This window comes from Barbatula barbatula, assembly GCF_947034865.1.
Source record: "Barbatula barbatula genome assembly, chromosome: 4".
Classification (NCBI taxonomy): Eukaryota; Metazoa; Chordata; class Actinopteri; order Cypriniformes; family Nemacheilidae; genus Barbatula; species Barbatula barbatula.
This window is the reverse complement of record NC_136768.1, coordinates 7,706,540-7,728,456: the sequence shown is the minus strand read 5'-3', so window position 1 is coordinate 7,728,456 and position 21,917 is coordinate 7,706,540. Positions and strand designations below refer to the sequence as shown.

At 38.4% G+C, this 21,917-nt stretch overlaps 1 protein-coding gene across 5 annotated transcripts; it reads right to left on the bottom strand.

Annotated features, from left to right (window-relative positions):
- Nucleotides 1–250: 250 nt before the first annotated feature.
- recql (RecQ helicase-like) lies at nucleotides 251–6,593 on the bottom strand. Of its 5 annotated transcripts, none has more exons than XM_079455296.1 (16): nucleotides 6,285–6,593; nucleotides 5,933–5,975; nucleotides 5,353–5,571; nucleotides 5,094–5,273; nucleotides 4,770–4,876; nucleotides 4,468–4,666; nucleotides 4,223–4,389; nucleotides 4,043–4,118; nucleotides 3,762–3,910; nucleotides 3,563–3,680; nucleotides 3,329–3,467; nucleotides 3,119–3,210; nucleotides 2,813–3,029; nucleotides 2,549–2,678; nucleotides 1,480–1,625; nucleotides 251–1,129 (listed from the first exon to the last, which is right to left on the bottom strand). In XM_079455296.1, exons 2-15 carry the CDS (start codon nucleotides 5,946–5,948, stop codon nucleotides 1,503–1,505), a joined length of 1,932 nt encoding a protein of 643 aa, XP_079311422.1. In that variant the 5' UTR covers nucleotides 5,949–5,975; nucleotides 6,285–6,593; the 3' UTR covers nucleotides 251–1,129; nucleotides 1,480–1,502. The 5 variants fall into 5 exon arrangements, with proteins under 5 accessions (XP_079311422.1, XP_079311423.1, XP_079311420.1 ...); XM_079455297.1 differs by having other exon boundaries at nucleotides 273–1,129; nucleotides 6,148–6,292; XM_079455294.1 differs by lacking the exon at nucleotides 1,480–1,625 and having other exon boundaries at nucleotides 278–1,129.
- Between the last annotated feature and the right edge of the window lie 15,324 nt (nucleotides 6,594–21,917).

Genomic DNA, 21,917 nt, shown 5'->3' with positions numbered 1-21,917 from the left:
GAGTTTAAATGACGAAGCAAATTAAACTAGCCTATTTTATTTTAAATAAGAACTAGCATATTAACAGTATGAGTAAGAGTAAATGTAGGAAAACGTAATCGGTTGATTTTTTATTTTATTATGCAAAGTGAATCATCATGATTTTATTTTAAATTCAAAATGAATCAAGTACTGTACTAACAACTATGACTTATTATGTCGATATTTTTAAGCAATGTAAATATTTTATATATATATATATATATTTGTAGTATTCTCAAGTAATTTGACTAATTTCAAGATCATCTTTATGAAATGTTAGAAAAAAATATGAATTATTACAATTTCATATCAACAACTGTAGTCAGTTCCAATACAACTTAAGTGGAACAGATTCCACGTATTGACAATTTTTCAATGTTTCTTCTGGACAAACAAGTTTTAAAATGCCCCTAGTAGCAAATCACTCAAAAAGGTTTATTTCCTGAAAACAAGATAATGTACATATTTAAACCATAAACAAAGCTTAACCTTCCATAACATATAATAGAAACCCGAATCATAATCAATGTATGAGTTTCCTTCTCATACTAACGCGAGTCCATAAATTTCTGGCCCCTCTAGCTATGGTTGTCTTTGATGGTAAGCGGAGGCTTTTGAATGGCTCTTTCATGCATGTCAGCATCCCAGGCTGGGAGCTTTGCAGGTGCTCATGGGAAATGTAGTTGATCCTCCTTAACTGTTTGCTATAATAACTGCGCAGGTGGTGCAACTCCTCAACAGCAGCTGCAGATATGATGGAAATCTCTGAAGGGGTGCTCACCAGATCTGATTTTGGTTGGTCAACCTCACCAATGCAGCTGAAGTTCTGGGGTTGTTTTTGTGTTCTTTTTGGTGACGTTGAGTTTTGTTTGGGGGTCATACAGTTTTGTTCTACTACATTGACCTCCACTTTAACCTCAAACACAGAGGGTTGCATTAAATTCTCGCTTGCGTCTGAAGCAACATTATCTTCCAGGCTGTGAGTGAGTCTTTTCTCCATGTTCTGGTGGTTCTTGTAGATCTTACTTTTGTTGGGTATCTGATTGGCAGTGTTGTTGATGTCAATCATGGCTGTCTCAGCTTCTTGCATCTCAACTGACTGAACCTCCTGAAGACAGAAGAGAGCAAAGTAGAGCTTTTTTATCTGCATTGCTGTCTTGAGTATGTTAGGGGTTATTGGCCCATGCAAAACATTTTAGCTGGTTAGCTCCATAATGCCAATATTCATTTGATTTAAAACTATGTAACATGCAAACACCACAAGTGGATACAAATGCTGGATGAGCAAATTCATACCCAATAGATACGACTATCATGCAGTTGAATAGGGTGCAATGTAAAAAATATCTAAGATTTGTGATCAAACTTAAGCGCAGGCAAGAAATAAAGAAAAGGTCTTAAAAAAGATGTATTCCCTTAAACTCTTTTTTTATGGATAATGGAGTAAATGAACTGTACGTTTGAATTCTGCTCCTTCTGGACTACGGACGAGTGTCTTTCTTGACTTTCTTGGCCACAGATTTGTGATGGTCACTTTCAGCTGGTCTTTTTCCTTCTACTTTGGCACTAGTTTTCTTCCCAGCATATTCTGACACTTTCTTTACCTGTGGGGCGGCACAAGAGCTCTTTACCTGTGGGGTTTTACATGTCATTTGTATGGGTGGCCACTATAAACTGTAGGAGAACAAGAGATACAAGGTGTAACATTTCCGATCACGTATCTGATTTTCTTACTGGCTGGAAAGCTTTCCATCATAAACATGATAGAAAAGGGCTTTCACAGGCTTAAAATAGCTCTGGAGTGCTGGGAGATTTCAGCAATCCCTAATTTATCTGACATCATCTCTTGCTTAAGTGTTGTTTATATTCTCAGGCTTTTGGGATTTAACGTTTAAATTAATGTAGTAAACAAGCACTGTTAAAATACAGTTTGGATCGACCAAACTTTACGTGATTGTTAAAGTTGTGAATATTACTTTCAATTAGTTTAAAGAGTGGTAAAGAAAGTTGAACTAGTAGAAATAGTAGACACTATATAAACTATGCTGTCACTGTCTAGAGTCATGTCTAGGATAAAGAAAAGCCTTTAACAGTAAAGGGTGATGCACCCCTCATAAATTAAGATGATATCTAACAGTAATATTAAAAAAGACACAATAGAAAGACACAATAACAAATAAACAAAAAAGATCAACAGTTACAACAGAGCATGGACTATAGGCCAGATCCAGTAAATACAAATATATATATTTTTCCATAGAAATTCGATATTTTGCGTAATTCTATAACTGACAAGATTTTAAAGATTATTTCTGTTTTTATCCAAATTTTAACAAGTAATACACTATAAAGATCTGAATAAGTGTGGATTGAATCTGACGATTAGTCACAACTGAAGAGGTTCAAGAAAGTATTAATAATCAACATTTAAAAAATGTTACAATCTACAAATCTAGGATCTATAGGTAAAAACACGAGAGGATCACTAGCACAAAAAGAGCGCTGCTGATTCTGTCAACTGTCTTACTGTGCTAAATGATGGCAAACTCCTCCTCATCTTCATAGTGATGGAGTGACTGCTGTTCTTCAGGAGAGCTGCTTTACGGCCCAGCTTCAGGTAAAAGTGAGTTGTGTAGGGTGTGAAGCTAAAGTCCTCACTTATAGATGAAGGAAGAGAATAAATAAAACACCAAAACAAAATAGAAGGGAAGCTTTTCATCTAGTTTAGTTGTTTAAATTGTGCTACATATTAATCCCTTCCTGTGTAATGTTAAGTCATGAGAGTTGGTACCTGAAGTAGCCATGTACCAAGAGGTGGATGATGATGGATTCCACTTCCAAGCGTGACAGAGACGTGATCTTTGCCATTTTGCGGTGCTTGGCAGGCCCTTTTCCCATCCAAGCCTCGCAGACCTTCAGAGGGGTCAACTTTTCATCCATGCTGCTCGCATGCTCTACGATACTAACCACATCTTGTGCGTGCTTGGTGATGTCCATTGTGACATAGTCTAAGCATTAAAAAAGTACACCCCACACCGTTACAATGGCTACCAGGTGCTACATGGTAAGAGACATGCACAAGAGATTCTTGGCTCACCATTGCCGTGCCGACAGACATCACACATTTGGTTGCACTCATCATCATTCCAAACTTCATCGAAATGAATGGCCATTAAAGAACGCCTGCACCTAAATAGACAATAATGACTTACAATTGTACAGCTCAACAGAACCAAAATAAACCATTATATAGAAACCAAAGCAATGGAAACAAATCTTTTGCATTTCAAGACACCAGAAGCAGTACCTGTCCACATTTTGACAATACGCCACCATATTATGCAGCTTTTGCTGCCCGGTGTTCTCCATCACAACCATTGTGCTTATTCTAAAGATGTCCATGAACCCAAAGAACACAATGCAGTCTGCTGGGCTATCATCTCTTCCTAGAGAACAAAAGTCAAATGTCAGCGAATTAACAAAAATAGTGTTTTTTTTAATCTGAATTGATGAAAGATTCTCAGTTCTTATGTTCTCCAACCTGCACGTCCGCTCTCCTGATAATAATTTTCAATGGACTTGCTGATGGTGTGATGCATAACAAACCGCACGTCAGCTTTGTCGATGCCCATGCCAAACGCCACGGTCGCAACGACCACCTGCACAGAAGCACAAACAACACAGAGGTTAGTACAAACAGGCATACAGAGGGAGGTAATAGTAACCTTGCGGGTGTGCACCTGAATCTTCTTGGAGGCCCAGTGTTTATGGACGAGAGTCTTGTCGGTGGGTTGCATGTTGGCATGGTATGGCTGGGCGAGAATATTCCGCTTTCGTAGGTCAACAGCAACATTTTCTGCATCCTTCTGGGAAAAAACGTACACAATACCTGCAAACACAATGTACAAAATGCAGTCATTCCTTTTATTAAGTCCTTTTCATTTATTGATCGGTTGGGTTCAACATAAACTCTATTAGAAGCTATGAACCTTTCAATTTAAATACTACAAAGTACAGCTACCTGACTGGTTTTTGTATCTTTCCCTGATCAATGAAGCGATCTCATCAGTACAGTTTTCATTATCCTTTAACCGAACCTGTAGAGATTGAGATGACAATTTACGGATCAAATCAACTTAGTCAGCACTCTTATACAATACAGAAGTTGCAACAAAATGGAGCAGAATGCAAGGATGTTAACCTCATAATAAAGGTTTGGTCTGTTGAATGGTGCTGTCAGAGTGATCGGATTCTGAACACACAGAATCTTCTGACAATCATTAAGGACGTTGCTGGTTGCGGTGGCAGTGAGTCCGACCAATGGAACTTTGGGAAACTGGCGCTTTAGAATCCCCAGGAGTTTATAATCTTTAAAATAAAACGAAGCAGTCTTTTCAAGCTTTATTTAAAATAGATCAAACAGCCTTCAACAAAACAAAATCCCACCTGGTCTGAAGTCATGACCCCACTGGCTGCAACAGTGAACTTCATCCACAGCGATGTGTGCCAGAAGACCCATGTTGTACGCTTTATCCAGTTTAGACATCAGCAGCTTGCTTTTGGCAATTTTCTCCGGGGTAACGTACAGCAACTTGAAGGGGCTGTTTTTATCGATCATGCCTGCCAAGATCCGCTTAGAGTCCTCCTGCAGATGAAAATTCATATTGGTTGCTTGCATTTAACCAGTCACACGTGCAAAGCTCATCCAATAATTGTTTATCTTTGATACAGATGCTGTATCATCATACCTTTGTACTGGAGGCATTCAGAGTTACTGCAGCCACATCAATAGACTTCAGATACATCAGTTGATCTTCCATCAGAGACACCAGTGGGGCTATAACTAATGTAAAACCTGATAGATAGATAGATAGATAGATAGATAGATAGATAGATAGATAGATAGATAGATAGATAGATAGATAGATAGATAGATAGATAGATAGATAGATAGATAGATAGATAGATAGATAGATAGATAGATAGAATAAGAAATTCATGGAACATGAAAACAAATAAACACAAACAATTTTAAATTGACAGTGTTTCGAATATGAATTGAATCAGAATACCTTTTGAACAGAGGGCAGGCAGCTGGTAACACAGGCTTTTTCCTCGTCCAGTGGGCATGACAAGAAACAGGTCCTTTCCTGACATACTTAGATTAATAGCTGCCCGTTGCAGTGGGCGAAATTTTGAGAGTGTAAAGACACTCATCAGCTTCCCCTGAACCTCTTTAGACCACGAGAAGTCTGTCAAGAAATAAAAAAATATTGATCATGCAAAAAACCGATGTGACAGCATGTAGTTACTGTGAAACATGAGCAGTACCTGACTCTTCATAGTGCTGTAGGTCCTGCTTGCTGAAGGAAGTCTTGGGAGCTTTGCTGGATCCTGAGAGCTGGGCCGAGCTGCATGCTCCCTCCATGATCTTTAGGAGCTTGTTTTTCCTGGAGTTCAGCTTTGACTGCTTCTCCAGCAGCTCGGAGATCTGCAGTTCCACCATATCTAACTCCGCCTCCACGGAGTCGAGTTCAGCCTGAGCATCACCTGAAATGAACAGCATCCTCTTTAGCGGCATAGACAAATATAGTAAAGGGCAGATCAAGGTTATTATAATGTCGTCTACACGTGTAAGCACTCAGTGCTATTCCCTTGACAGTCTGCTTTTGAAATCCCTGTCTCTCGCTTGGACATCTGTAATGAGCCGAGCTTAGCAGAGAGACATAATGATGAGAGTCACACCAGTGTGTTTATCTGTCTCAATCCGCAGGGGTGTGAGACACAGCCTGCCACTCACATGTACAGTTTTGACCTTTAAATGTATTTTCTTTGTAATCTTGTAATGGTAAAAATACTCTGAAAATGATGAATGTGTCATGAAAAAATGAGCTTTACAATAGACACTTACCAATATCGCTAGCCATTGTGTACAGTTACTTTCAAGGTGACGGCTGTAATACAAATGTACGTAAATACACAGATGCACCCTGCACAACGTGCACAACTCAAACACATACATCCTAAATCTAACGTTAGCACAGTCAGCATCTTAAACATTAAACATGACATCTTCATTGCCATTTGTTTACAGGTTTAACTTACATATTACTAACGTTAACTTACTTGTTGGGATCGAACAACTGAGCTTACTAATACAAATTATGCCATACTTAACAATTTAAGCATTCTCTGTAGTGTACAGAACATGTCGTTTGAGAAATAATACGTCTGCTGAATATAAAATACTTTGATGAACTTACTTGTGAATGATCATGTGTTGCCTTTCTCTTGTTTACGCTACAATGAAATCTTCGTTGCCCCACGCGACCATTACCTGTGAAACTAACCAATCGCAGGCCTAGATTTTCATGGCTCTGCGAAACATACTTCTGTAGTTGCAACATAAACACATTTTAACCATGAGAGTGCGCTATTTATGGAGCATTTACTCTTGGTTTGACGCTCGTTAAATCGCAAGTTTTAGATAATTCATTTGTTAGAAAGTATTTTCTATAGTCTTTGCGCCCTCAATAACCAGGAAGTGAATTGGATTTGTCAAAATAAAAGTCAACTAAAATGCTCGGTACAGCGTGGTTCGAGTAACATCAAATCGTTGCTGCCAATTCTTAAACATGAGATGACACGCAGACAGTAATATACAAACAACAATGTTTGTAAACAATAATAAAAATAGATATGGATTCGATATTTATCAATATAAATAATGATTTTTATATTGAACACGCGGGTGTTTTAATTATTTAAAACCTAAAATGCGTAGAATTCTACAACAGCCGTTCGTATTAAATGAATTTGCGCGCAATTAACGTTTTAACTGGTACATAAAAAATAATTGTCAAATCGGTTACCAGTTAACACTGAAAGTTATTGAGATACAATGACAATAATCTCCACAAGAGGCTGACATAAAGCAAGAAACGAAAAATGGTTTGCTCCTACTTATTCCTTCAACACATCTAAGTTAAACTCTTTCAGTGTAAAAAAGAAGATTGCATAAAGTTACTTTCTCCTTTTAACTGAAAGGTAAGAATCATTCTACATAATCTGGGTGTACACATTTATGCAGATTTTCTTGTATGAATTTGAGAGTATTAAAGTCTGCATGCTATTAAAAATGATATTTCTTATTGTTTTACACAGTAGTGACATATTTGTAACAAATTATTAATCTATGCACATCGTTATTTTTATACAAATCATTTGCACTTGTAATAAGGGATGGGGAGTCAACTCCAAAAGAGTCGATTCCTCAACTCTTGATGTCCCTAAAGTCAAATTCGACTCTATTTCTACAAAATCATTTTTAATGTTGTTATTGACTCAAATCGATTAAATTGTCTTTGTGATTGGTGCAAAGCAAAGGATAACATTTAAAAATCATGTTAAAAGCAAAAACGAGCCGTTTCGGTGTATGGTTACCCCATGTGGTTGATAAGCGCAATTGTCTGATACGTGTGACGTCAATACAGTCACAAAGTTTCCCCATTGTCAGCGATACACGTGATTTTGTTTACAAAGCTGATGTAACCAGCGTACCCAGATAAAGTAAAGTAAAGTAGCCTGTGTTACCATAAAAAAGTAAAGTAACAGAGCCTATTTGTTTGTATGATGTAAAGCAGGTGATGGGCGGTGCTTGTGAACCTACTGGCGTAACAAAGTTAAAAGTAGGATTTTGGCGATAGAGTGCTGCTTAGATAGCAGCGGCAGTATAAGAGTTGTCCTACCACAAAAAAAACAGCTGTTGCATTGATTTTGAAATGAAGCTGGCGGCAGACTGACAGTTGAAGGGGAGGAGTCAATGGATGCTCCAACCAAGCCGTCTAATTTACGTCATTAGAGATGGATAGTCATTTCAGGGCGGGAGTGCATTTTCAGATTATAACTGGAGATTATGATGGTACATGCATTTTAAAAGAAAATGACCCACATTGATAAACTATTTACTATAAACGCTGCAATATTTCATGAAAAAATAATTGTCATTTTTAATTTCACAGGGACTTTAAGAGATTCCAGGTTTGTGGCTAGCATAAAAACAATTATAAACTATTTATTTTTATTAATTTATTTTATCTTGTTTTGATGTTTCCCAAATGTTTCTTGTAGCACAGGAATATAGTCTTTCAGAAGATTTAAGATTCATGAAAAATGTATCAGATGCATCAGACAACAAACAAACACAGCATCCTATTTGAAAATGAACTTAAATCGCATTTGTTTAAATTAAATATCAGAAGTACGTTAATGGATTTGGCCAGCACTTTTATCCAAAGCGGCAGTTTTGTGTTTCTTTGGTATCAGTGGTCTTGGTGTTGCCATCATCATGTTGTAGCCAAGCTATACTGTAAATCCAGCAATACGCTTTCGTTAGAAAGTGTGATCTCTTCACTCATCTTATTCACCAGCTGTTATATGTGTCAATGTGACACTTATTTCCATTAAATACACTTTCGTCTGCCACACATTTTTAACGAGTGCAATGTAATCAAATGGCATTAATGCACAACTGTGTGTCTATGGTTCAAGTGTCTGAATGTAAAAGCATTGAGGACTGCAATAGAGATTCAACACAGAGCATCTGTTCTCACAAGTTCCTCAGTCTGAGCAGATGTGCTCTGTGACATTTAAGCTTTGCTTTACCAAAAATCCCCCTTCTGATGATTTCAACCTAAACGTTTAACAAAAATGAAATGATTGGACATTAGAATAGATAGAAGTTAAAATCAGTTTTGCACGATTTAAATACACCTGAGATTAAAATTTTGTCAGTATGGTCCACAAAAAACAACTCTAAGCATATGCTTACATTTGCATTGTAACTTTTATTTGCTTTGATATTTTAAGTCGTTGTTAGTTGATTGTTGCTGGACCAAGCCCATCCCCATCTGATATATTTTCTTAAAGTTGAGATCTTTAAGTTAAGATTAGACTGATTCTGTGTTTAAATGGAATCTGTTATTTACAGTATATCCTTTATTTAAATGGAGTTCAGTTGTTAAACAGTTTGGTCACTCCACTGATAAGATGAATATCATTCTGTTCCCCAGATATAGATCTGTCCCTCCCCTTGAATGTAAGTCAATAGAATTTTTCTATCTCTGTTAGTAAGCAATAGCATAATGCTTGTCCAAGTAAGTACACAGTAAAATACACAGTTAATTTGGCAAGTAAAATTGTATATATATATATATATATATATATACCGTATAAACTGTGAGAGGTAATTTGACCTTTTGTAACACTGGCAATTTTGGAAACGTATCTCATACATTGAATGTACTATGCATTTGAACCCATAAAGAGCAAAACTGAGAAAGTGAAAGTGGAGTCAGTGTTGACTGATGGATGACGACCAGCTCCTCTGCACATGCTCCACATGTGGAGTATCTCACAGCCCTCGGCTCAGAGTCCACAGGGGTGCTGAAGAATCCACACTGGCCTCTCTTCTGCTATTATACAAGCTCTTTTCTTACACATAAAGACTAGAGAGAGGCAGAGGAGGAGAGGGGGGCAGAGAGAGAGAGAGAGCGAGAGAGAGAGAGAGAGAGAGAGAGAGAGAGAGAGAGAGAGAGAGGTAGAGGGTCAAGGGAGGCTTTCAGTGGTGCGGCCCTAGAAGGATGGATGAATGAGAGAGAGAGTGACATAGAGAGACAGAAAGAGAGAGAGAGAGGGAGGTCGAGCGGGCAGCCACATGGGCAGTTCTCACTCGGGATAATGAGAGTATTTTCTCCGGCACTTAACCTCCAAACGGCACGCTGGGAAACCACAGCCGCGCGAGCTGGTCCACACAACAGCCACGCTCGGACACGCTCGCCCACCGCTTAATCAAATTTTACACACGGCGTAGAGCCCCCCCCATTACACGTGGCCCTGACAGCCTCTCTCCCAGGATCATGCTCGCCCGGAGGCCAAGTAAAGGAGAGAATGCTAATGAAGATGAACAAAACTTAGGCAAAAGAAAAGTTTTCTACAGACACAAGTGGTTCTCGGACTTAGTGAGATACAGCCTCAAGGGATTATTGCTTTTATAAAAGCAGTAGGCTACTGTACTGTAAATATTCAGTATACTTTTAAATGGTTGTCAAAACTTATTGGAACACGTCCATTATCCAAAGTGGAGAAGATTTGACTTTAACTAAATTGATATTTGGAACTAGGTGGTTTAAAGTAAATACATAGATTTTGTCGTGTCACTTGATACTTCATTCTTATTATGTATTTTAGACGGCAGGAATACTGCCATTGACCAGCATTGAGGACTGGAACCATGTGTTTTTAAATTATTTCAGAGCACATAACAGGTAAATGAAAAAGCAAATACTCTCTCACCCTTATTCAGCAAATACCTAAAGTGCAACCCTGTATCTAATGTAACTTTATTGATAAAGGCATGAAACCTTATGCAGAGAGATACAGAGTTTTAGCCTCAGGGTGTGAGTGTTAACAGGAAATGGCAACACTTCTGTGGTCCGTCAAAGCAACACTCAGTAAGAGTGACAAAACACTCTGTCTTTAGGGGAGCGCTCAGCGCGACGGCTACCTGATGAGCCTGTGAGGGACATGGGCTACTGAACGTGGCCTGGTGGAAGGGGGTGGCCCTCCATCCTCTCTTGAGCAAACACAAAGATGTTTTCTAAGCACACTGCCGTCACTTTCACCTGTCACTCAAGCAGACGCTGCAGATCTCTGATCGGAGTCACCAGGTGAGCAGTTATGTGTGACTGGATAGTGCTGACTTAAATAAAAAAAGGATCACATTGGAATGTAAACATGGGGTATACGGTTATAGTGTGATCAATAAGTCATGACAAGATATGTTTTAACATTACAAAATAATTTCAGAAATCTCATTTTTTTCATTGAGAATTCATTCCCTGTCAAGATTTAAAGTAGTTAATTGAAATAACAGCCAATTTTGAAGAACGTTGTTAACCGAAGAGCAACGGCACCCATTCAATTGCATTGTTTTATGTGCATGCAATAGAAGTAAATGGTTGCCGGTGCTGTTTGATTACCAACTTTCTTCAAAATATTCTCTTTAGTGTTCTGCTAAAGAAATAAAGTCATAAAGGCTTGAAATGACAATATATGTATTTAATCTATTCAGGTTATTAATACTGGGCTGTACATGAAGTTGAACTTTACATGAACTTTACTGTGTTTAGGTACACTTCCATAATGTCCTTAAAGTGCTTTAAATTAATCTTATAGTTGTTATGTACTTGTTTTTATGTTCTGTCCACTTAGACCTTCTTACGTTTACTCTAAGAAATCTTAAAAGCTATTTCTCGTAAAATGAATACAAAAGGTAGTGTCTCTACATTTAAGTGTAATATACTTTTTCACCATGGTTTTATCAAACTGTATTTAAAGAAACTGTTTGATTTGAATTTCACTGTTCTTTGTGATTTAACAAACTGTATTCCTGCTAAAAAGTTAGCTTTAGTGCATATGTCACTTTGTAATTGTCATATAATTTGTGCATAGATAGACAAACAGACAGACACGTGTATATGTTTGTAAGCAGAACCCGGTTGTATTTAGTCTCCACCCACGCAGGGCTCTTTCAATACAGCTTCAACGTGTTTGCTTTATCTCTGAATGCACAGAGACCCGTATCTGTAGGACTGTTTATTAGAACACTGTGATATGATAGGCTACCGGAGTGTCACGCCTCCTGTAGTGTACACATAAACACAAAGATGTGTGTTTGTACTGTCTGTTGTTCTAGCGTTGCTTGTCCACACTTCTATATCACTATTAGGAAACCATGATTACAGACAGATGAGTTTGTCTATCAACGCCTTGTTATTATGTGATTTGTAATTGCAGTGTGCATAGATACAGACTCATATTTCAATAGTTAAAGCTAGTGTTGTAGTTGACCACCAAAAACAAGACCTTGACCAAAGTGTGTCGAGACTTTGAGGGGCCGAGACTAAGAAAAGACCAGGGCAGGCCGAGACCGAGACTAAGACCAGCACCAAAAGATCCACAACAATCTAAAAAGTAATAAAATAATAATAGATGTAACTTGTGTGATTTATTTAGCAGAAATGTATGTGTAAGATGTTTATGTTCCAGGTTTTATCACCCACCTACTGTAACATATAACAATTTTAGAACAAATTTTATTAATTGTGTCAAAAACTTGGGTCACTTATTAACTCAAGGTTTATAGAACAATTATGCAATAAATAAATCTGACAAACCACCAGTAATTTTGTGTAATTCTCACAGTTTTGCATGGTCTTGAACGGTCTTGGAATAAAATCCAGAGCACTAATTCTGAGACCAAGACCGAGACAAGACCATAAAGAATGGAGTAGTACAACACTTGTTAAAGCCCTTCAAGTCATAAACATGGTACCAAGTTATTAACATGGTATACCAGACATTTTAACCAGCAGAGGGTGATATTTTTCTAGTCATTTTGACTTTATTATAGTGGTTTCCGAGGGCAACCTCCTCCATATTCCTGGATGGGCCCTCCCCTCAGAAGCCTAACCTCTCCTAATCCTCCTCCCCCTGTTTCCGTGGTGACGGCTCAGACAAGCAGGTGACGCATTGACAGAGAGCAGATGGTTCCCCGTGGAGGTAAGCATGGCCAAACAATAACTCATACTCAACACAGAGCCCTGCTTTCTGAATTCTAGTCTCTATCCTTAACCACACGCATACACGTGAACACACACAAGCCCCGTTGCACACATACAGACACTACCTCGAAATATACACCCACCCCACCAGCATTTTTACCCGAGCCCTTTCCATTCCTTTATAGCAAACACACACACCATCACATTGGCCCTCGTCACAATAACATGACCATACGTACACACCGCACTAATGCTCGCCCCCTTTGTTACAGTAAAGAAATTCTTTGTGACACGCTCATGAGACGGGTCTCATACACAAAATGGCAAACAATGTTTGCAGCATTCAGGCTGAGAGAATTTGAATCATTATTTACTCATATCTGCAGAGAGATACACAATCTGGAACTATAATTCAATGATTTGTAAATGGAACCGAGAAGGGGATGGTCAACAGACTTTGAGTTGTGGGCAAAAGGCAAGAAAACAAAGAAACTTGTTTGCAATTGGCAGTTTTTTGCCTGCAGTTTCGATTTTTCAACAAAAAATATATTCTTCCTTTCATAAACATGGCATAGGTATTTTTTAGACATTAGAAGCACATTTTCCATGTTTTAATGAAATATTACATATGTATATTACCAACTATTTTACCAACATAAAGCAGTGTTTAAACACCAAATCTCTGACGGATTAATAATTTGTATTATTATAAAATAATATAATTATTTAAATTATAATTTATATCGTTTGAATTATTATAATATAATTATTATTATTTTCTTACTTTCAGCCTTTTTAATAAAATGTATCTATTGTTTCGATTTAATGTAACAAAATCACAAATTTCAGAGCATTAATATTCATTAAAACTGCACTTTAATGTAGCAGTGTTTTCTTAAAAATTACAAACTTTGTATGAGCACTGACTATTGGCCACAGAAAAAAAAACGTTATTTTTACTTTATTTTGTGTCCTATTCGTGTTTAATGTACTTCCTTATTTTTCCTTAAAAAAATAATTTTCCTCAAATGTTTTCTGCAACCGTTCTGGGCTGCGTTTCTCAAAAGCATTGTAATCTTTAATTGATTTTAGAACCATTGACACCAATGGCGCTATATGATAAACATTGGCTAAAATTGCTTTTGGGAAACGCATCCCTGGTGTGTTGCACAGTGCATGTGGATTGCCTGATGTCAATCGTGTTTTGTTGGGTTGGGTTGTGAGTGTTTGGGGGGGGGGTGTATGTAGGGATTATTATGGAGATCAGCTAATGCGTGTTGAACATTACATTCCGGTTTTAAGTGACTAGTGTGCAAAGCACAGCACAATGCCTTCCCCCCCTACTTCCAACTTTTTTCTACTCTCTGTCTCTCCGTCTCTCTCTCTTTCAAAGCCACACTTTCTCCCAAAACACCTGGATATCACAAAAATGAAGGACGAGAGTCCCCATCCCCCCCACACAAACCAACATCGCGTCTACCTATCAATACAGTAAGTGTGGACCGCAGGAGACGGTTCGGGGTGGGCTGCGCTGAGCCTGAGGCTTTACCATACAGCCTCACAGCCAGGAGCCATTGAAGTGCTCTGCCTCCATAATGGAGTCACTAATAGGTGCCCATTCAGCGGGGAAAGTGTTTTCTGAAAAAAAGGGAGAGCGTGGAAAGAAAAGAAAGTTTTAGGGGAAGCAGCAATCACTATGTACGCCGCCTCGAGTATGTAAAATTTATTCAGGTCTCCTCCCTGAAAAGCCCCATCCCACTTTTCTTCTTTTGACCCTTTCGCAGAGTAAGAAAAAAAGAGAATAACAAATCACTCCTGAAAGGCCTTTATAGAGAGTCTGGAGTTCTCTTTTCTTCCTCACTTGTACAAGAGGTGAATAGCCTGTCCAGGAGTGAGTACAGGCCCAATTCCTGAGATATTGTTTGGACGTTCACGGTTTCTCGCCTTAATGAGCCGCACCTCTCTATTTTTCTCGGTCATATGTGTCCTCGTACATATACAAACGCTCTACAAAATGACAAAGCTACACAATTGTTCACAACTTGTTTAGATGGTTAATGCACAGTGTTGGGGGACTTTGCCAAGCGAATTGCAAATTTGTTTTCACTGATAGCAATCTCGCCATTATTTACACTCACAAAATCCCTTCCCTGAGAATGCTGAAAATGGCAAAACCCTTTGTTATTCAGTTTCTAATTTGTTTCTAAATCATTGATTACATTAACATAAGTGTTCACCTTACAAGGAAAATATTAGGAAAATACATTGTATATATCAGGTTTTGATGTAAGCTAAACCAACAAAATAAGTAAATTAAATTCTCTTCTGTTATGCAATTTCTATAAATCTTTCACAGCTTTACAAATACAAATTATATACAATCCCCTGCATCAGAGCCTTCTCCCCGCCATTCCTGTTCACATTCACTGGACTGTTTACCCCAAGGACTTCATTCCCCAGCATGCACTGCACCCCGTCATCCACCTTGATTTAATCCCCACCTGACACACTTTACCTGTTTTTTATGTAAAAAATACACCTTTAATCATTTTCAGACTTGAATTATACAAACTGACACAAATTTGAGTGGTTCTTGTAGATTTTATGTTTATGCAACACACAATACTAACTATATATACTTTCACTTGCTTCAGAACCCAACTTCTGCAAATGACAGACAAAATGTGTCTACATAATCCATAGGATGGAGGAATACTAAACACTATTTATAAATCAATAATTTACAACACAGACCAAATTTACCTTTCCAATGCAAATTGGAATTCATGTTTTAATCTTCATACTTATATTATACCCATAACAACATTAACTCATCTACAAATAGTCAAAACAATTAGCAATTGATAGTTTGCTAATCGCAATTCAACACAATGGATAAAGGACAGTATATTACAGCACTATTATGAAATGTTAACGTAGAACTCATCTAACATGACTGTTATGTCATTGAACCATGAAAATTAAGCCATCCAGCAATAAAAAAAATGATAGGAACACATGTAACTTACACTTACTTGTGCGTACAGTTAAATGAATATGTTGAGTTCTATAATTCTTGTCATTGCTTAGTTAAACTAAGTAAAGAAAAATGTCAAATCAAAATAAATTAAATAGAGTTGTTGACTTGTTTAGGCAAACATTGTCAGGAACGGTGTAGGAGGGAGAACCCAAGTGCAGGCAGACACAGGGATGAAGGGGTTACAATAAGTTTCATTACAATAAACAAAACAAAAACCCACGAGGGAGTAAAACAAGGCTAGATAAATAATAATGACAACAGGACACAGACTAACTAGACTGAACAAAATAAATACCCAGACCAGACCAGACCAGACCAGACCAGACCAGACCAGACCAGACCAGACCAGACCAGACCAGACCAGACCAGACCAGACCAGACCAGACCAGACCAGACCAGACCAGACCAGACCACTAAACACAGGGTAACAATAATTCCAGACACGAATAATCCAAGAAACAGGTAGCGAACAACATACAATGACCAACCACAGGACAATGAACACGAGGATGTTTTAAAGGGGAACAAACACAGGAAAATTATCAAGGGGCAGGTGTAGGTAATGAAACACAAATGGGAAGGTTAACGAGACAAAAGGGCGGGAAACACTGACGAGATACGAGAAAGCACATGGCAAGTCAAAATCAAAACAAAGCCATGTCTTTCTCACACAAAACCTAAGGCTATGCCAAGAATTAACATGACATGATAGCGGAATCATGACAAACATTTAAGTTCCACACATTTGTATAAAAAAAAATTCCAAGCCAAATCATACTTGTTAAACTAGAAGATGTAAATTAATTAAAAAAACATTGTGGAAAGACTAGAAGAAAAGGTGAAGATTATGAAGAATGTTGAAATACTCCAATGAAAATAAACTTTACTTTCTGTGGAAAAAATCGATGCACGGTAACTTTTCAAGTCATAGCACAACTCTCCTGTATAAGCCGCTTAATTTAACACCTCATTTATGGGCAAACAGTTTGCTACGCAAAGTTTTGTCCAGAAAAAAAACTAAATAATAAGAAGAGCACTGCTAACTTTGAGAAAAGTTTTTTTTAATAGGCTACTCAAGCAGAAGAATAGACACAAGAATAAGCCATGTATACTTAGAAGTCAAAAGATGAAGTACAAGTGTAGGCCAAATATACTTCATTGAGGAAACTCAAGTATACTTAAGAGTCCATTTAAGTTATATCTGAGAAGTCCATAAAGTATATTTCTAAGAAGTACATTAGAAGAAGACTTAAAGTATACTTTACTATTTTAAAGTTTAAAATAAGTATACGTATAGCACACTTGAATAAACATCTTTTTGATAAGGGTAACAACTCAGTGTTGGCTCTCGGGCGAGATGAAGTTTAGGACGAGAGTAAGTAAGTCTCACAGGGGGTTCGGTTCTCCTGCTGTGATGGTCTGAGCCCAGAACCACCAGCTTTTGTTCTTCAGCTTTTAAGCTAACAATACCTGGTAGAATGGCTAGGTCTTTATTCATTATAGACCTAACTTCAGCATTCATATGATTGTGTGATGCATTTTCAAAGTCTTAAAAGCATATTCAGGTTTAGCGAATTATGGTTCGATGTAAAATACAATATTTGCATTTAGTAGTTTTAGCTATTTTACACAACAATTGTTAAATCAAACACAAAATAAAAGCAATTTACATAATAACCCCTCAAAAGTTTACAAACACCTGGCTTTTAATGTATAATGTTGCCTTCTCAAAGGAATAGTTTACCCAAAAAAGATATGTCATTTAGTCACCCTTTTGGCATTTCAAACCTGTATGACTTTCTTTCTTCTGCAGTACACAAAAGAAGATATTTCGAAGAATGTTTGTAACAGAACAACAGCGGTACCCATTGACTTGCATTGGTACTTGTGTTTATTTTTAACACATTCTGTGTTATTTTTATTCTGTGTTGTGTATAATTAGTAAACGTCTGTTATGTCAACGTTTTTATGTGCAATAGCTTGTTCAGTAATAAATTAAAAACAAACCTTCATTTTCAAAATTCCAGATTCTACAAGGTGTGTGTAAACTTTTGACCCCGACTGTATTGTTTATTTTATGTTTACAAGGTTTTGTTGTAACTGAGAGACATGATGAGACATTAAATAGCTGAACACGCTGCCTGTCTGTCTAGGCAACGTTTATCTGAGAAGCATTTTTCCACCAGTGTCTTAGCAACTGGCTTTGTTGCATCTGGATTACCCAGAATGCATTTCAATAATTTCTATCCGGAGAGATGTTCTGTGAATCTCAAAGCAGTGTAAATCTCACTTAAAAAGTGACTTAATTTAATGACATCAGTTAACCCAAACTTCAAACTTTATTTTCATGTTTGACTGAACGCGTTTTCTATCATGCCACCATGGCAACAAGCTCATATTTAGTTGAATAGCTCTTGGTTAATATTTCTCCTGAAATTTAGGCTGAGGGGAGAATGAGCACAGCATAAACCTCCCAATCCTCTCAAGTTAATGAGATATGATTCAAACGGCAGATAAATCTACGGTCCAACCGACACACGCAAAGGGAAACGCACACTCGCACACATTCCCACTAATAAGCTTTGATTTGTGGGACTGATAGTGTGTGTGGTTTCCTTAAAACGACTCTGTAAATCCTCAGTAATGTAATTAAGCATGACGGCAGATTTATGCATGCAGCAGGACAGAACCTGATCCTTGTCCATTCTCTCCACACTCTGAAAAGCCCTTTGTGTATATTTTCCTGCTGTCCAGTGCTTTGGCCCTGTGTATGTGTGTGTATGTGCCTTAACACATTTTTTGGTTAAAAAATGAACGATATACGTGACTGGTTTCGTGTAATGATTAACAGAAGCAATGAGCTTACACACAAATGATTCATTCCATAACAAAATTGCAAGACACGAGCAGAGAGAGGACACAGCGGCAACACTTTTTAAGACAATTGCTGGCTGAAATAAACTCAAAAATCTTAAGGAAATGGAGGTGAACTATGGAAAACAAAGCACGCTCACACCTGAAGAAAAAGGCAGGTGGCACCTTTATTTCACGAAGCCCCGATTTATGAGAGCACAGCCGGGTGGCCCTCACCCCCTCTGCCACATCAGTCACCCGTGGCGACGTGTCAACACCAAGGCCCGGCAACCCGATTCCAGACCACATCACTGGAGAAATACGGTACGTTTCCGCCCCACCGGGGTTCTTCAAAAACCCTTTACAATGGCTCACATTAAGCTTTGCCTGTCAGTATCTCTGATCTCTGCTTTGGAAATTAAAAATCACTTGGAATCAACCCCATGTTGAGAGGATGAGGGATAGAGGGGACGACTGAGAAGAGGACAGCATGTCTAAAATCGGAGCATCTGTCCAAGTTTTGGTAATGAATGTTAAGCAGGTTAGCTGTCGGGGTGCGGCTGTGCCAGAGGTCAGCGGAATCGCTTCGAGCGGGCAATACAGACGCACGCTTTATGCCCCCCTAGTGAGCTTCCAGAATCGGGCAAGGTGCTAACTCCCGCTCTTGCTATTGTAGCAGTACGACTCACCATATTGATCTCTGATGCTAGCAGATTAGGGCATAAAGAAGGCTCTGTCCTGGCTGTGGGGGTCCTCCTCTGATTCTCTCCTCTCCTTTTGGGGTCACAGAATCTACGAAGACCCTCTGACCTTCCGAGTCAAAAGGCGCACACACCATTGGCTCTGCAAAGCTGGCGAGGATGGACACTATTAAGCCCGATTGGTTGGACGGTTACATTCATAGCTCATCATAGCTGACCCAGCGAGCGGCAGCGGGCCGTCGGTTTTGTGCATGTGTTTTATGCTGGTCTCCTTCATGCTGGGGATCAATGCATGCCCCCTTTTGTAGACTATTAAATAGGGTTTCAGTTTGGAGACCTCATTGTTTTGAGGGAAAAAGGATTTCCTCATGTGTTCTTGGTCCTTTTGTGGTTTGATTGATGTTGGGTGTTGTAAAGTTGTGCGTGGATGATGTTAGGGTGTGTGTTTGTTGTGTATTAGCTTGGTAATTCTCTTGGTGTGGACTCAGCCATGGATGTCTGTGTAATGTGGTTTGTCAGAGATTGCTTTATAAGCTTGGACAGCGATCTGCTTATATCAACTCCACTGAGATTGAAAAGTTTGTCCGTCTAGGAAGATTGGCATTGCTTTGAATTAACAACAAAGAGGTCGAAGGAAGATTGCGGGTCTGCAATTGCCAAATTCATTGCTCATGTCCCTATTTATATTTCACCATAGGAGATCTGAGTTCCTCTATTAATGTTAGCAAATATGCAGATGTCAGGATGCAAGACATTTCCTTAGGAATCAAGCAGAGGGTTCCTAAATCATAAGTGAAACAGAAAATGGCAGTAGGAGACGTTGCTTATTAACAAATCAAATAATTGGATCTTCATTCTTCCAACTACTTAAAATTGACATGCGTCCCATTTCCTGTGTCCCTGGTGCATTTCCTGTCCTAGCCAGTGCGATGCGATGGTAAACAGCCTTCCTGACAGGAAAAGCCCAAATAACAGCGGCATTGGTGCGCCCCTGAGACACAGAGGCAATGGAAAACCCATCTGCCTGGAATTGGCCTAATCTCATCTGGAGAATTGGACGATGGGATACAGAAGGCACCAATCACGCCTGTCCAATTTCATTACGGACCTCAATGATGAGAAGTTCAGAGAGCAGAACACAAGAGTGTGGGCTGACTCATTGGGACTTACTTATTTATGTTTGCTTGAGAGCTCCGATTGTAATAAAACACTCGTCCTGTGACCTCTAAAGCAGGGTGTTGGATTACATCATGAATATGACATCTAATCAAGAACGCTTTCAACCAATCTGCCTTCCTGATGTTTAAAAGAAGCCTCTAGTGTTGAGCAGGAGCAGGTTGTGACTTTTAATGAATCTCAAGGTCTCATGAGGTGACCTGGTTCTGTAATGTACCCTTTGCCAATCTGCTAAAACTGAATATTACTGTTCCCATTTCCACACAGAACAAACATAAATTGTATTTCCGACTGGTTTCTAAGCTCTCCACATTTTCCCATCCCAGAACCAGCCATATGTGTCCAGACCTACTTGATTTCACATTCAAGGAGTAAGTAGGGACCACAAAAAGTGGATGTTATTTGGCTGTATGATTGTGTCATTGTGCAACGTCCAACAATCATTTAACTGAAGTGTATAATAAGGAGAGAGAAAATTATTAGGCAGTTTATCAACAAGTGGCATTAGTTTTATTAATCATGATTGTCAAGTCTAATAATGGATTCTGTTAAACATGGTACAGCTAGTCTACATGAACTGTACCCAATACGTATCACAAATAGTTACTTTCATAAATATTATTTTTGTTTCATATTTTGGTTACAAGCTTATAATCCTGACTGTTTCCAGATGCAGAGAAACATACAAACTTCATAAAGTGTGCATTTATTTGAATTATGCCAGAACTTCACAAACTTCATAGGGGTAAGCTGCCCAGAAACATACTAAGCATTTACTGCGGAGTATAAATATTACAGTATACTACATTTTAGGAAGTTAACTGTAATAATACTATGTGTGTCACATTATTTCCGTACTGTCAAAAACAGTGATGTTAAAATCATTAACCCAAAAAATAAGATAAACAAAATTGAAGATGAATTTGACTTTAACATATTGATTTCAACATATTTGTTAAGTAAAGATTTGAATAGATATCATGTTTATATATCGTTGCCAGGAATTATGGCCACGATAACCGTGAAGTGAAAATCTGATACAGTGACAGCCTAAGTAAATACTATGTATAGTCCAGTATTTGTTTCATGTGGCCTACCACACATTTGCTAATCATATTTTGGTAATGAAAAGCAAATACCGCTATGGCCCAACTAGGTGGACACATGTCCCACAGACCAGGAAGCACTAAATAGCTTTAAATTGAGCTCCTCCAATCAGAATTGGGAATTCGTAACAATACATTTTTATAAACCAAACCTCAAACCAAACCTCACGCTTTTAAAGAACAATGCCAAAAGCTGTCAATAGTGATTTTTCTTAATGCTCCTCAATACACAGGTTCAAGCAGGCGTTCAATATTCTCCCTTTGGTCCCACTCTGCAGGCCCCACACTCAGCGACAACAGGTGGGCCGGTGGCTTCATATGCCACAATCCCCTGTCCCAGTGTGCGACCACAGTGAAAGAGAGAAGAACCACCAGGCTACCACGCAGGAGCTGACTC